The sequence below is a fragment of the Talpa europaea genome, assembly GCF_964194135.1.
Source record: "Talpa europaea genome assembly, chromosome: 4".
Classification (NCBI taxonomy): Eukaryota; Metazoa; Chordata; class Mammalia; order Eulipotyphla; family Talpidae; genus Talpa; species Talpa europaea.
In genome coordinates, this window is record NC_140070.1 from 68,911,150 (window position 1) to 68,926,306 (window position 15,157).

At 42.1% G+C, this 15,157-nt stretch overlaps 1 protein-coding gene across 2 annotated transcripts in view; it reads right to left on the bottom strand.

Annotated features, from left to right (window-relative positions):
* Positions 1-9,037, bottom strand: part of GOLIM4 (golgi integral membrane protein 4) — a gene marked incomplete at both ends in the record, with an annotated part of 106,025 nt that extends 96,988 nt beyond the window's left edge. For both annotated transcript variants that reach the window (XM_084232394.1, XM_084232393.1), the window contains one exon: positions 8,851-9,037. In XM_084232394.1, the coding sequence (XP_084088520.1) occupies positions 8,851-9,037 (187 nt within the window). The remainder of the gene's footprint in view (positions 1-8,850) is intronic.
* Positions 9,038-15,157: the final 6,120 nt, after the last annotated feature.

The following is a 15,157-nucleotide window of genomic DNA, read 5'->3' on the forward strand; positions in this document are numbered from 1 at the left end:
ATCAAAAATTCTACTTAAAGAAGGGGTTTCAAATGAGATGGGACATAGAATGTTGACTCTCCTCAAATTATATTTATTTTATTTGTTAAGTTCACTTATTCTCAAGGAAAGAAAGTAGTGTCATTCAAATGTTCTACAATGCTTTATCCTTCAGAATGATGGTGCATCTGCTACTTTCTATTCACTATCAGATTGTGCATTTTATATATGGAAAATAGTTAAAGCAGTATTTCTGAATATGTCATCCTGCTACAAAGAGCAATTTATTTCATGCTCAAGTCCCTTTAGGCTATGAGCATTTTAGTGAGGCTTATTAGTGAGGGACAATGACTGGCATGTCCTTCAGATAAACAGTAACAGGCCAATAAAAACAAAGAACACAAAATATCATTCAGAAATATGCAGCACTGTTTAAAAATAGCAACACCCATTTCTGCAGAAACAGAGAAGAGGGTGTTGCTGGTCTCCAGAGGCAGCAGATGTAGAGGAGGAATGCTGCACCTTATGGTGAAGTCAGGCTCTATGGCTCTGTGCTGAGCTGGAGATACAAGGTTAAGTGATTCATTTGCTCGGAATTGAAAGGCTTAAGTGTAAAATTTGGGGTGTGTATCAGATTTGATCATATAACACCTCCTTAGACTTCAGACGTGTATGTACTCCACACAAGTTCTTATTATACACATGCAAAATTTGTAACAGTACTATGGAATGCCATATAATCACTTTTTCCTCTAAAGTAAGCTCCTAGAAAGGAAACTTTAGCTGATAAATGAAAAACCAGACATAGGGCAATAATGGATGGTAACTCTAAAAATTAAATACAATAAAATAAGAAAACAATAATTAAATCCTAACTATCAGGTTGATAGCTACCTGAAGTCTGTTAACTTTGAGAAAGACAAATGAACAACTATACCTAACCTAGGAAAGAAATTCTAGCATCAAACTGAGAGTTTCTCTTTGACTTGTCAAGAAAACACTGAAAGAGAATTTAAAATACACACATTTGTATTACATAATATAATGTGCTTTCATGAAATGTCTGCATACCACCTAAAATCAACTCCAGTATCAACCAAAGTTACTTTTCCTAATAATGCCCTACAATGGAATTGTATGGGGAATATAACCAATGAAAATGCATACATTGTGCAAAAATGAAAAATGATGTTAAAAATATATGAAATTAAATTTTAAAAAAATAGTCTTACCAATTACTTACGATCCAAATTTTACCCTGAATCCTCATACAATTCACCTAACCTACTTTCCCAAAACCATTAAGACTGTCATGGGGGACACTAAAATAACTTTGAGGGCAATGACATACTGTGGAAATAACACAGGCTAGGAAGTCATATTAGTCTTCAATGTCATTTGATTTGATCTTGACGCTGACAAGCAAATTAACCTCTCTGAGCCTCAGAATTCACATTAAAGTTCTGTCCCTGTTAAATAAGAAAATACATGTACCATGCTCAGTCCGGCACCTGAACAGTCAACACTCAATAAATGTTACATATTTTATATAATTTAATTGCTTCAATTAATTTTTAAAGTTCAAGCTAAATAAACTGACTTCAAAAACAGTGTCTTGAAAAGAAATTATAGTTTGTAGGTTTTTTTATAAAGTTATATATATATTCATGTATATATTCATGTATATAACTTCCATTTTCTAATAAATTACAAAAAATGCCCCACAAATCTCCCTAGCAAATGTAGCAAAAACATTTTGTCCTCAATGATAAAAGAATACTTAGTTGTCAAAATGAAAAATGGCAACTCATAGTTGCTACCATGTAAAGAGTTTTCAATTCTTTTTTTTAAGCAAAAAGAAAAAAAAAGGAGGGGGGTCAATATGGTAGAAAAGACAGTGTGTCTTAAATCAGTAAAAGTTTTGGCCAAGTTGAACAGACAGATATGAGAAGAATCATATTTAGACTACAGATAATAACACTATTACTAACTAGATGCAGCAAATGCTGGGCAAATAAAAAGGAGCCCAACACTAGTCCTGCAACAGCAGTCGTCTCCCCTAGTAAACCCAGTGATAATGAGTTCCAGCACTGTGCTAGTCACCTGAAATACAATATTTCCAATCCATACAAGAACAAAAGATAGGCACTGTTACCCCCAAATAAAAATTGAAGAAACTGAAGTTCAGAGAGGTTACTTGCCTGTTCAAGGTCACTTTACTGGTAAACACCAGAGTTGTGTTTGAACTGTATCTGATGCCAAATGCACTCTCCCTTCACTAGCCCTGTTTCTTTTTTTTTTTTTTTCTTTTTTTAGGACATAAAGATGTGAACAAGAATCTTTCTCAAAGCTTGAAAATTTACTAACTAGAAATAGTTATTTTTGGTCCTTCCAGCTATATTTTTCACCATCCCAACTTCAATCCACTAATTACTTGAGACACTGAAACCTGATTCATTGTCCCAACTTTGTAAAAACTTTCCCTGACAAGGCAGGAGAGGATAAAAAAAATAGTTAAAGTAAGTATCTACTAAGGACTTAAAATAAAGACTCACAGATAGCAAGCAATTCTCTTACATGGTCAAATATTGACATGTCCCAATTTACAAGAGAGAATAAAGGCAATGTGTGGAATCATACATATTTGTGTAAATCATAAACCTTAACTGAGTTACGTTTTCAAAAGGTATCTGGAAATTGTTATCTTTAATTCAGGGAATGGATTTTAAGACAGCTTTTGAAACTACTGAATTTAAAGAATATACCTACCCCATTTTTTAAAAGAAACAGTTGAACAAACAGTCTTGGAAAATATCACCTTTAGGGGCCTCCTTGGTGGCGCAAGGGGTTAAGCACAGCACTATGAAGTGATCCACAGCCTTGGCCTGCCAGAGAGCAACCTACATGGCACAGAAGACCTCTCCTGTTTCACCCGCTGCTCCCCTCAGCAGTGTATCTCAGTCTGTCTGTTCTGCTCCCCACTCTGTCTCTGGTGAATCCTCTTCACCCCCTGCATCTCTGGACTGTATCCCAGCTCTTATATGCATAAATAAATGAATCTTTAAAAAAAAGAAAAAAGAAAAGAAAATATCACCTTTAGACTGCAAGATTTACTATTAAATGTCCATTTAATAGACAATATCTAACTGATAGCTGTAACTCCTAACTTTACCTTAAAGATGAGTATAGCTGCTCATCTTGCATTGCTCATGGGCCTTGGGTTGAAATCACCAAGCTGTATGAACCACTCTGTTGTAGATTCCCCACTAGTCAAAAATACAAGCTATCTGTCTCTTGACAACTTATTTAAAAGTACAAATAACCTGATTATTATATATAAGGAAAAACAGTGAAAGAGAAGTTAAATAACTTGCACAAGGTCACACAGCAGGTAACAAAGATAGCAAGCAATCAAATCCAAGTGCTCTGACTTCTCAGTCCTCACATCCACTACATTTCATTAGCCACCATATTACATGAGCACATTCATAAAGAAAACACCATTTAGAGGTATAAATCTATTACTTATTAAGTCTCTACTCTATGCCAGGCACCAGACACTGGAGATCAATGAATTTAAAAAGTGTTGCCCTGAAAAAATTTTTCAAGAAAACAATTTTCCCAAAGCAGATTTAGGGTAGGTTGAAAACAAAGAAGCAAGCAATTAGGACACAGGATGTGTCAATGCTCAAGCTTGCTGGCTGTCCTTTGTTTTAGAACACAATACAAAGAACAACTCACTTAAATAACAATGTAACTCTCAGAAGCACCAAACTTACTTTTCAAAGTTGAATAGTTGTAAAAAAAAAAACTTATCTGGACAGGAGCATTGAAAACATTATATAAACCTCTCCTTAGCTGCCTGAAGACCAAGAGCACTACAATAATCTGACACAATGCTTCAAGAATGAGGGGCTTCTTGCCCTACTTAAAAAAAAAAATTAAATTGTTACACTATCCCCCCAAGCTTACTGCACAAGGTTATTGCCTACCTCTAGCAGTTAGTTACACCCTCTCTTAATCTGATATGATACAGAATCAAGTTAATCAATAACCACACTGTGATTTTAGATTTAAATTATTAAGGAAGATTCCTTCTCCAGAGAAAGGTTCCTCAGATTTATGCCATTTTACCTATTCTCTTTGGGGCCCATTTAGGTATTATGAAAGTCAGTAGCTACCCATAAAAACAAACTACTTCAAAATTTTACTATGAAAAACCTGAGAAGAGAAAGAGATAAAATATCTTACCTCAAATAGGGACTATGATGATAAATTAATCTTTAGTGAGCAGTACCTACTATGTGCCAGGTATGTAGTGGGAGCTTAATAGGTATTATTTTATCTTCACAATACCCCTAATGAAATAGGTCATTCTAACTAATCTCCATTACATAAATAAGAAAAGCAGGGCCCAGGTCATACAAAATCTACAGAGCAAGAATTTAAATTTATGCTTAGGGTAAAATAAATAAATAATTAATCCAAATGTCTTTATAGCCCAGGAAGAAGTAAATGGGTGAAATGGCTCAGTTTTAATATTTTTAGGGCAGTAGTTTGCAACTTCAGCTGCACATTGGAATCACCTGGGGAAAATGCCAGGTGGGTTCCACCCTAAAGACTGTGATTTAATTGGCCTGTGATTCTATTGGGCAGTCAAAGCTGAGAATCACTGTGTAGACATTGAGATTGGTGCATGGCCCACAGGAAAACAGGTAATTTTTTTTTAATTGAAATAATGTTGCCTTACATGGTTTTTGATCTTTTAGAATTACGAAATCCCACCTTCAGGTGTAGTTACCATCATGCATCTAGTACCAAAGCACCCAGAGTCTGCCACCATAGTCCCTTTGCACCCCCTTCCCTTCTCCCTCTGGATGCCTCACTTCTACAGTTTTCAAGGGTTAGGTTTGTTTTTTAATTTGGCTTTCTCTGACCCTTTGGCTTCTCTATATTCTGCATATAGGTGACACCATTAAGTATGTTTTTCTCCTTCTACCTTACTTCCTTTAGTAGTCTCTCCCAGGTCCATCCACATTGCTACAAATTTATCTTTTTGATCATTGAGTAATATTTTATTGTGGTATATACCACATCTTCTTGGTCCACTCATCTGGTTTGGGGCACTTAGTTTTCTCAAAAGCTTAAAAAAGGATTTACCAAAAAAAATGTTTTTAGGGCCTCCCCAGCGGTGCAACGGTTGACCGCTGGGTTGCAAAGCTGCCCGCAGCCTCTGCAGTGCCAGTTCGATCCCCAGCCACCAGCGAGGGTCCTACATGGTGCACAGATCTCTCCTGCCGCGCCCACTGCTCCCCTCAGCAGTGTGCTTCATCAGTCTGCCTGTTTGGGAGACAGGTTGGCAGAGAGACATTTCTTTTAGTGGACAGTGGTTCCCATGTCATCCCGTTCCATCTCCTGTTTTGTTTTTTTAATAATTTTTGGGTTTTTTTTTAAGATTTATTTGTTATTTATACAATAGCTGGGGTACAGGCCATAGGCACAGGAGGGTGAGAGGATTCACCAGAGACAGAGTGGGGAGCAGAACAGGAAGACAGACCAAAAGCACTACTGAGGGGAGCAGCTGGTGCAACAGGAGAGGTCTGCCACATCATGTGGGAATCTCCCTGGCTGGATGGGAATCGAACTCGTGCTGCAGAGGCTGTGGACAGCTTCATAGCACTGTGCTCAACCTGCTGCGCCACCAGGGAAGCCCTCCATCTCCTGTTTATGGGACTTTTATACCTCAAAATGCACTTAGGGTTAACATAACCTACTTTCTTTTAAAAAAAATTATTTATGCATACAAGAACTGGGGTACAGGCCAGAGGTGTGGGGGGGTGAGAGAATTCCCCAGAAACTGAGAGGGAAACAGAACAGGCAGATCAACTGAAATGCACTGCTGAAGGGAGCAGCGGGTGAGTCAGGAGAGGTCTGCTGTGCCATGTGGGTAGCTCCCAGGCCCGGGATCGAATTTGTGCTGCAGTGGCTCCAGATAGCTTCATAGGTTGTGTCTAAACCCCTTGTGCCACAGGGGAAGCACAACATAACCTACTTTCCAAATTATCTTGGGAATGCCACCCATTCTAAAACTGAAGAATACCTAAATATGCTCACTTAAATTAACAGATTATAGAATCTTAACTACTTAAACTTTTTCAATAGTCTTTAAAAAAGGGGGACACTTATAAGTAACTGTTCCCTTAATCCAAATCTGGTCACTAGATCTCATGCATTTGAACAAGTTTTAGGAATGGAGATGCAAATGCTCACCTATGCAGATATATGGCACTACTGAGTAAAATGTCATCTACAGGCCTCCCCTGGTCGCGCAGGCGGTTGAGCACCGTGTTGTGAAGTTGTCCGCAGCCTCTGCTGCACGGGTTCAATCCCCGCCGTCCAGGGAGGGTCCCACGTGGAGTGGCAGACCTCTCCTGTCTGGCTCGCTGCTCCCCTCAGCAGTATATTTCGTCAGTCTGCCTGTTCTGTTTCTTGCTCAGTCTCTGGTGAATCCTATCACCCTCCGGCGCATCTAACCTGTACCCAGGTTCTTGTATAAATAAATAATAAAAAAAAACTTTAAAAAAATAAATAAAATGTTATTTGCCTTTGAAAAGGGGAGGAAAAAGCTGCATATCATTAGAAAATCTTCATTAAATGGCCTGCAGATGTGAAATCCAAACTAAATGCAACAGAAGTCAACTGTGAATCCATTCCAAAAAAGAGCCTGTAGCCTTCTTGAGAAATAGTGTCTCATGCACAATCGTACTGCAACTGTTGCAGCAGCACAATTCAAGAGGAAATGGCAAAAAAGTAAATTAAGAAACAGACTTAGGCCACTCAAACTAGATAAAAAGTTTTATCTCCTACTACAAAGCAAATGTAGATTTTAACAGTCTGTATAACACTGCTTACCACCCCTCACCTCCGCTTCTGCCACCAAAAGAAGGCAAATGAAAGAAGAAACAGAATGATTTCCACAACTTAATACTGCAAATAAAAAGCCATGATTCAGAAACTAGCCTCTTAGTGAACTCATTTTACGGACAGTTGAGGCAAATGATCTAATGAACAAAAGAGTATGCACTTTGTTTGGTTTTCAAAAAGAGAAACAAGTGAAGCCTGAGAAAGCTAACAGAAGTGAGTGGAATTCATTTTCTCACCACAATTAGGATGACTTGTTTTTGTTGATTGAACAAATGTGTACTGCTCTCTCCTGAGTGTCAGTAACTGCGCAGTGCTGAGGATGCACTGGTGAGCATGACAGCACCTGCTCTCAGGGTCTCCTGAACTATAAGGCAAGGCACCAACTTCATTTAATCCACCGTGCACAACCCTTTTAACCCTGTGTGTGAAAGTCCAGTTCTGCTGTTGTACTACTGGAGGCAGCTTTCCCCCTTGGTCTAGCAACACTGCAGTGGTTACAGGAAAGCTGCTAATACTTTCTTAATAAATAAGTAAATAAACAACCAAACTCATATACCAACAAAAATCCATGGGTAATTTCAGCAAGTTTAAGGAAAAATAACTTGAACCTAAGCTTATCCAAACAATTTTTCCTTTTGAACCAAGCACAGCTCATGTATTTTCACTCCTGCAACTCTGTAGCTTCAGTAAGCTAAGAATACTTCCTTTTCTTCTAAATTGGGAAGAATAAATAAGACCAAGCAATCAGCTGTGGATCATTTTCCTTCATCGGAATTTTTTCTTTTTACTATGAAACACTCAAAATAGCTGAAGTGACAGAAAGGCATCTGTTTTATATTTGTATACACAAACACTGACACAAATATTCACCCAGCATGCCGCTTCTTAGTAATATAAAATAGCTATATTTGCATTATCAGCAAAGACTGTCAACATTTTACTACTCAACAGTTCTTTATCATTATTCTTTTTTTTTTTTTTGGTTGGGGGAGAACTGCGTAAGTATTGAAAACTAACCACAATTACAAGTAAAAGCTGTCAAAAATATGTATAGGTTGGCCGGCGATGCACTCAACAAGACCACATGGTGCTTACTTTGCAGTTATACATCATTTATGTTTCTGAAATTTACATTAAATGAGATTCTAAAACAGTATACAGGCTTTAAGTGTTCCTGTAGTTCTTGCTCAAGCAGTGTTTGTTGTGTCTGGCAAAGTGAAAAACTGTCTCCCTTCTCTGACTCCTCAAGGCTAACTGTAAATTACACACACACCCACCTCATCCCACACTCCCTCCCCCCAGCTCTGAGATGGGGGGGGGAGTTATTCAGGAAGGCAAACAATCTTTTCTTAAAAAAAAAAAAAATTCCTGCAGGGGGTGAACAGCATTAGTGTAGACGTGGCCAGCACATCACCGCCTCCAGCCCCCCTATTCAGTTAACCGAAATAAGCACTAAGAACTAGCCGGGCTAGGTTCAGCTGCACTGGGCCATTTGTGGGGGCTGCTAGATCACGACTTGGGGGTGGGTGAAACAAACCCAGCAGTCTGAAAAATCTCTGCTAACCTCCCTCTTTCTGAGGCAACTGACAAAGTCAACTAACTGTAAAGCAAAACCCTAGAACTGAGGGAAGCAGGACTCCGGCCGGGCGGCAGGGCGCTGGGGGGTCTCCCCGCGGGCCTGCGGGGCGGCAGCGGCGCCCGGACCAGCGCCGGACTCGAGGCTCCGCACCCGCCCGCGCAGCGCCCCGCGGGGCCGCCGGCTGACGCCGATTTCAAAAGTAACCGCCGCGGAAGGAAGCGGGACCGCGAGGGAGTCGCGCCCCCCCGACACCCCGGGCCCCGGGCGCCCCGCGGGGCTCGCCTCCGCCGTCCCCGAAGGTCCGGGGTGCCCACGGCTCCCCCGAGCCACTTTCCCCGCGGGCGGGGCCGCGCGTCCCGTTAACGAACCTTGTAACTGCGCGGAGAGGGACTCCTGGTGCTGCTGGTACTTGAGCGCCACCGCCTCGGCTTTCCGCAGCTGCGTCTGCAGCTCGTAGTAGAGCATCGCCCCGTAGAGGAAGCCGAACACCGCCGTCAGCAGCAGCAGCGTCTGGAAAATTCGCTTCTGCTTTCGCGAGCACATCCCGTTGCCCATCGTCGCGCCGGGCCGCTGCGCCGGGGCCGCCCGGGCCGCCGCCGCGCCTTCTCCCCGCCCCGGAGCGCGCGCTCAGCAGCGGCCGCCGCGGGAGGCGGCCGGACGCCGCATGAGCCGCCGACGCGAGACACAAAGCCGGGCCGGAGGGGAAGTGGCGCCTCAGCCCCCGCGCGCCACGGGGCGCGCAGCCATCGACGCCGTCCCGGCCGCCGCCGCCAAACTTTTGCTCGGCGTGCTCCCCGCGAGTGCCCGGGCCGGAGGGGGGGCCCTCCGCATACTTGTGCGCCCGCGGTCCTCGCGCCGGTCCCCCGACTCCGCCTGCCGCTCCCGCCTGCTCCCCACTTTTTGGCCCGGCGGTCCCAGGCGGCGCTCCGAGTCCCGCCCCGGACGCTCCCCGCCCGCCCCTCGCGGCTGCTCCCACTGCCTGACTTAGTTGCCACCAAAAGGAGGGGGGGCGCGGGGGGGGCGCGCCCAACAAAGAGACCCCGGTTCCAAGCGGCGCCCGGCGCGCGGCCGGCCGGGGGGGGGGGCCGGGGGCGGGGGCGGCTGTCTCGCCGGGCAGGGGGACACCGAGCGTGTCACTGAAGGGGCTGCCCCAGCCCCGGCTCCGCCGCCTCCCACCCACCCTACGTGTCCCACGGCCCCGCCCTCTGGCCAACGGGACTGCGAGAGGAAGTCCCACTCGGGGTCCCCGCTCATTGGGCGCGGCAGAGGCCGCTCCCGCCCTTCGGGGCGGTTGTGCCGGGCTCCATTGGACGCCCGCGTTGTCCGTCCGACCCCAGCGCCGCGTCTTCCCGCCCACTGCTGGGGCTGGCGGGGGGCTGTGGCCGGCGCCGGGCTGCACCCACGTGGAGCGCGGTTGGGTGGGGAACCCGGGACGGAGAGGTTGGGGTACGCGGGAGACAGTCTCTTCTTGCGGCGTGAAGTGCGGCGCACACGTGTGTGTGTGTGCGCGTGTGTGTGTCCCAGAACTCGGGGTGCACGTGGGGAGAGTAGTACTGTGCATGCATGTGAAAAAGAGTGGATGGCAGCAACTGCGTACTCTGTCGAGCTCCCTTTCTCTTCCCTATCCAGCGGGCAGCTGCGGCAGGCGCTAGGGATAACTACATCGTCAACAAAATCTCATTAGTGGAACCGGAGATGCCTTGCCAGCCGTGTCTTTCCCCATCTAGTTTACTAGCCCGGCCGCGTGTGTGCCCACAGATGGCAGGACACGAGTCTGGAGACTCAGGCACGCTAGATTTGCTTTTCAAGTGTCCGCGTGGGTTGGGGAAATCAGCCTGCCTTTGGCAGACAGGAAAGAAGTGATCTCATCTTACCCACGCCCAACCACAACCTCCCCCCACCAAGCCACTGCAAATAGAAAAATTTGAAAAGCAAATCCTACAAGCTGAAATGAGTATGTGTTTATTTTGTCTTGTGCATTTGTTTTATTGGTGGCAACAATACATCATTTATATTTTTCATTTACATTTGAAAGGCTAGTTAAGGTTCCCTATGTAAAAGCAAGTTAAACAAACCTAATAACCACAGACCTCTTCAAAGAAAATCCATGGTGCATTTGTTCTTATGTACATAAGAGGCTAAATTGAGGTTAAGCACACTTGATAATTTTGTGCCTGCACTTGACCTAAATACAAAGAAAATAAATCATTTTTCAAATGCCTCTGTAGTATGATGGGATATATGCATATTGAATTTTTTTATGATATTCAAACCCAAATTTAGTCATCGTCAATAATGGCCAGTGAGTGCTCAAAATGAGGGTAAATCTGTTTAGTCAAATACAACATAAAGAGAGCCCTGGTGTAGATGTATTTAGGTGAACCCTGAAGCTAGAGGATGCTAAAAATCATAAAATAAACCAAATGTACAACCTAGTTAGCTTGTAATATTTATACCCATGAATATTAAATGTGCTTTTAATAAATGCTTATATAATATTTTTCAAAATGCTCTAACAAATACAATTATCATAGACAGGTTTAGTCTTAAGCTTCATTTTGGTAAATGAAGAAAGTAAAGTTTATTAAGTAACTGATAGCTCTAAGTCCAAGGTGAAGCAAAAAAAAGTTAGGAGGAGTTCAGCAGGATTACAATTCAGATCAGAATCAGAATACTCTTCCATCTTTTTCACCAGTAGAACTAAGTTTTCATTATATTTAAACAAGTAATAACATATTGATTATGGCCCATTAAAATTTAAAAAGAAAGACCTAAAGCAGTTTTGGAGTTTTGCTCTGTTGTATATTAAATGGTCTTGTTAAGTTCACCACTGTTTAAATTTCATTCTTTTATTTAGTCTCTTAGAAATTAAAACTGAATAATTACTGTGACCTTGTAAGAATTCTTCATAACTAAAAATTCCTTACCTTTGTAAGTGTACAATTTGCTAAGCAAGCTCTTCCTGCAAAATGAACTACCAAAACTGCTCTGAAGGAAATGAAATATTATAGCAACAAGTCTGGCCCACACTAGAACAGAAAATTATCCTAACCACAAAGCAAAAAGAAACTGTACAGAGGGTTGGAAAATTATTGTTGTATGCCATATTTAGTTGTATTTAGGAATCTTTGGAAAATTCTTACGCTTCTGGAATATATGATTATTCATTTTGAACCTCTGATTTCTTTGCAACTGATTCCAGACTCCAAAGATTTTTTTTGCCTAAAGCTGCTGGCTGACTCTACAGAATATAATAAATGTAGGCCATAAAACACAACTCAATATTTTAGTCATAAAATTTGAAAGAGAACAAAAATTACTACCTGAACTTATCCATTATTTCAAATTCAAGAAGGGTATATAGAAGTACATAAAATCACTAATGGCAGTATCTTTATAATATTACTTTTCCAAGGTGAAGTATGCTGGTAGTTTCTTGAAAAGATCAATATACAGCTTTTGAGAGGCCAATATTGAGAAAGTTATCCAGGGCCTTGAAACTGAATTTGCATAACATTGCCTTCAGGTAGTGATTGTAATAGATGAGCTGTTTATATTTGGTCTTGCTAGGTGTGTTATTAGTTCTATTTTATTTGTGTTTCTTTATCATTTTAAAAAGTATTATATAATCATATTTCCATAGAGCATGTATTTAACAATATATTATTTAAAAGTTACAAATCCTGGGCTTCCCTGGTGGTACAGGGGCTAAAGACAGCACTATCAAACTATTGCCAGCTACTGTAGCAGGAGTTAGATACCAGGCCAGGGAGGTGACCCACATGGTGCAGCAGACCTCTTTTGTCTTACCCACTGCTCCCCTCAGCAGTGTATTTCAGTGGATCTGTTTGTTCTGCACCCCACTCTGTCTCTGGTGAACCTCTCACCTCCCCTGCACCTCTGGCCTGCACCCCAGTTCTTGTATGCATAAATAAATAAATCTTTAAAATAAAAGTTACAAATCCTGAGTTATTTCACCAATTTAATGTTTAATTTCTAAGATAAGAAAGAGATTCAGGGCCTCCCCTGGTGGCGCAGCAGTTGAGCGCTAGTCTGCAAAGCTGCCTGCAGCCTCTGCAGTGCTGGTTCCATCCCTGGCCCCTAGCAAGGGTCCCACATGGCTCTACAGACCTTTCCTGCCTGGCCCGCTGCTCCCCTCATCAGTCTGCCTGTTCTGTTCCCTGCTCTGGCTCTGGTGAATTCTCTCACCCTCCCTCGCTTCTGACTGTACCCAGTGCTTGTATAAATAAATAAATAAATCTAGAAAACGTAAATAAGGGACCAGGAAAATGAATAACTATAAGAAAGTGAAAATCAAAATCAACAAAAAACTATGAACCAGAGACACTCTATGGGGGGTGGGGTGGGCGGGGAGGGGAGGGATTGGGGTCAAAATAAGGGGGTTGCAATTGTATGGGGAATATAAAAATAAAATTTATTCTAAAAATAAATAAATAAATAAATAAATAAATCAATCAATCTTAAAAAAAAAGAAAGAGATCAAAGTCTTATAGCTGAGGAGGGCTAAAGTAAAATTGGGAAACTTAAATTTCTCTCCAGTTTTAGTGAATTTTAATACAATTTATTGTTTTCAAAACAGAAGAAGGCAAGAAAATCAATGCTGAGGATTATAGCTGGTGGCTAATTTGAAAGATAGATGACTTTAAATTTATAATGTTCTGAATTCTAGAATGTAGGGTAAATGATTGTCAGGCTTTTCTGCCCTCTGGCCATTAGGATTGATGATGGATGCCTGCGGTCCTGAATGCATACCTGATGGCAGGCAGCTGGAGTAGGATGTGGACATACTTCGGTAGGATTCCTCTGGGCTGAGACTGGGCATATAAGGGTGACGGCACGGAACGGAACCAGCAGAAAAAGAACAAGAAAGAGAGCGGAACGGAACCACCAGAACGAAAACTAACAAAGAGAGCAGAAGGAAAGAGAAGCAGAAGAGAGAGAGAATGAGACCACGAGAGAACGCCAGAGAGCACAGAAAGAGTGAAGATTTGCGGGGCCGGAGGCCCACTAGTCTCCTACCCGCCCCCACCCCGCCCCGCCTGCCCTGTGTACCTGGTAAAATCTCAATAAAAGCCTGAAAAAGTCACCAAGGGCTCCAGGACTCTCTTTTACCCGTCTATTTGAAACATAGCGATCCTGCTTTGTGCCCTTTCTGCCCCTACATAGAATAATTTCCATTGTCTGTAAATTTTTCATTAAATCTCTTTATTACAAATAGAATTCAATGTTGTTTTTAATTTCTAAGAGAAATCAACACCTAAGAAATAGTGGATTTGGGCCTCCCCGGTGGCGCAGCGGTTGCGCGCTGGGCTGCGTAGCTGCCTGCAGCCTCTGCAGCACCGGTTCGATCCCTGGCTGCCGAACGAGGGTCTCACACGGCGCGCAGACCTCTCCTGCCGCCCTCTGCTCCCCTCAGCAGTGTACTTCGTCACTCTGCCTGTTCTGCTCCCCGCTCTGGCTCTGGTGAATTCTCTCACCCTTCCACACTTCTGACTGTACCCAATGCTTGTATAAATAAATAAATAAATAAATCTTTAAAAAAAAAAAAAAATAACAGGAAACATTTCTGTTTAAAAAAAAAAAAAGAAATAGTGGATTAATATTTCTTTTATTTTGTGATTATAATTGGTGATGGGTGCAGACCAGACTTATTGTGGTGATCATTTCTCAATATATATATTGAATAACTGTTGTTTACCTGGCTTGTGTTGATTATATCTAGATAAAAAAAACATTTTAAAGGGTTTTCAGTATTAACAAAACAGACTTAATCTTTTCATGTGAACTGAAAGGTTCCTCTCGGGAACCTTTATTCCTAATCTCTGCCTTTTTGCCACTTCACCCATTTGCTATCACCTAATTAGTCTTCACTGCTTGCCATCTTTACCTGACCTGCTTTGAGGGGTAAAGGAAGCTACATTAAGTTCCTGTTCTGTCATTTTGAGGGTTCTTTGAGACATGTTTTGAAACTCCTTTTTCACCAGATTTCGCTAATGACCTGATGGTAATTGTTAGCAGATTAGCAAAGTGAGGCCTGTGGCTAAGTGCACGACAAAGAAACCGACAAAGAAACCTAAGCTTGCTCAGTGTGTATTGGTGCTTTTGCTTTGGTCTGTCTCTAAGCTACCACCTTTATAACTTTGAACTATTTAAGGAGTTAGAGGAAAAGGAAAAGAAAATTTGTAGCCCTTATTTGTTAAATGCTTTTCAGAAAGTAAAACCTCACCTTCAATATCAATAATAAATGCCTTTTGAAAATAGACTACTTTGAAAATGGATGAAATGATTTAGAAGGTCCAACTTGCCACAAAATATGTAGCTGGAATAATGTGAGAGAACTTTAACATATGGAACTACTTTAGCAACCTTCCACAGCAGGCCCATCTAGCATACCCTCACCATCCTATTTTGATAGGATGGCCATTTTGATAATGTTAATTCTTCTGATCCATGAGCAGGGGATGTTGTTTCATTTCTTTGTGTCTTCTATTTCTTTTAACAATGTTTTATAATTTTCTTTGTATAGCTCCTTCATCTCCTTAGTTAGGTGTAGTCCCAGGTATTTGATTTTTTTTTTGTTTCAATTATAAGAGATAGTTTTCTTGATTTCTTCTTCAGATTGATTGTTTGCATATAGGCAGGCTACTGATTTTT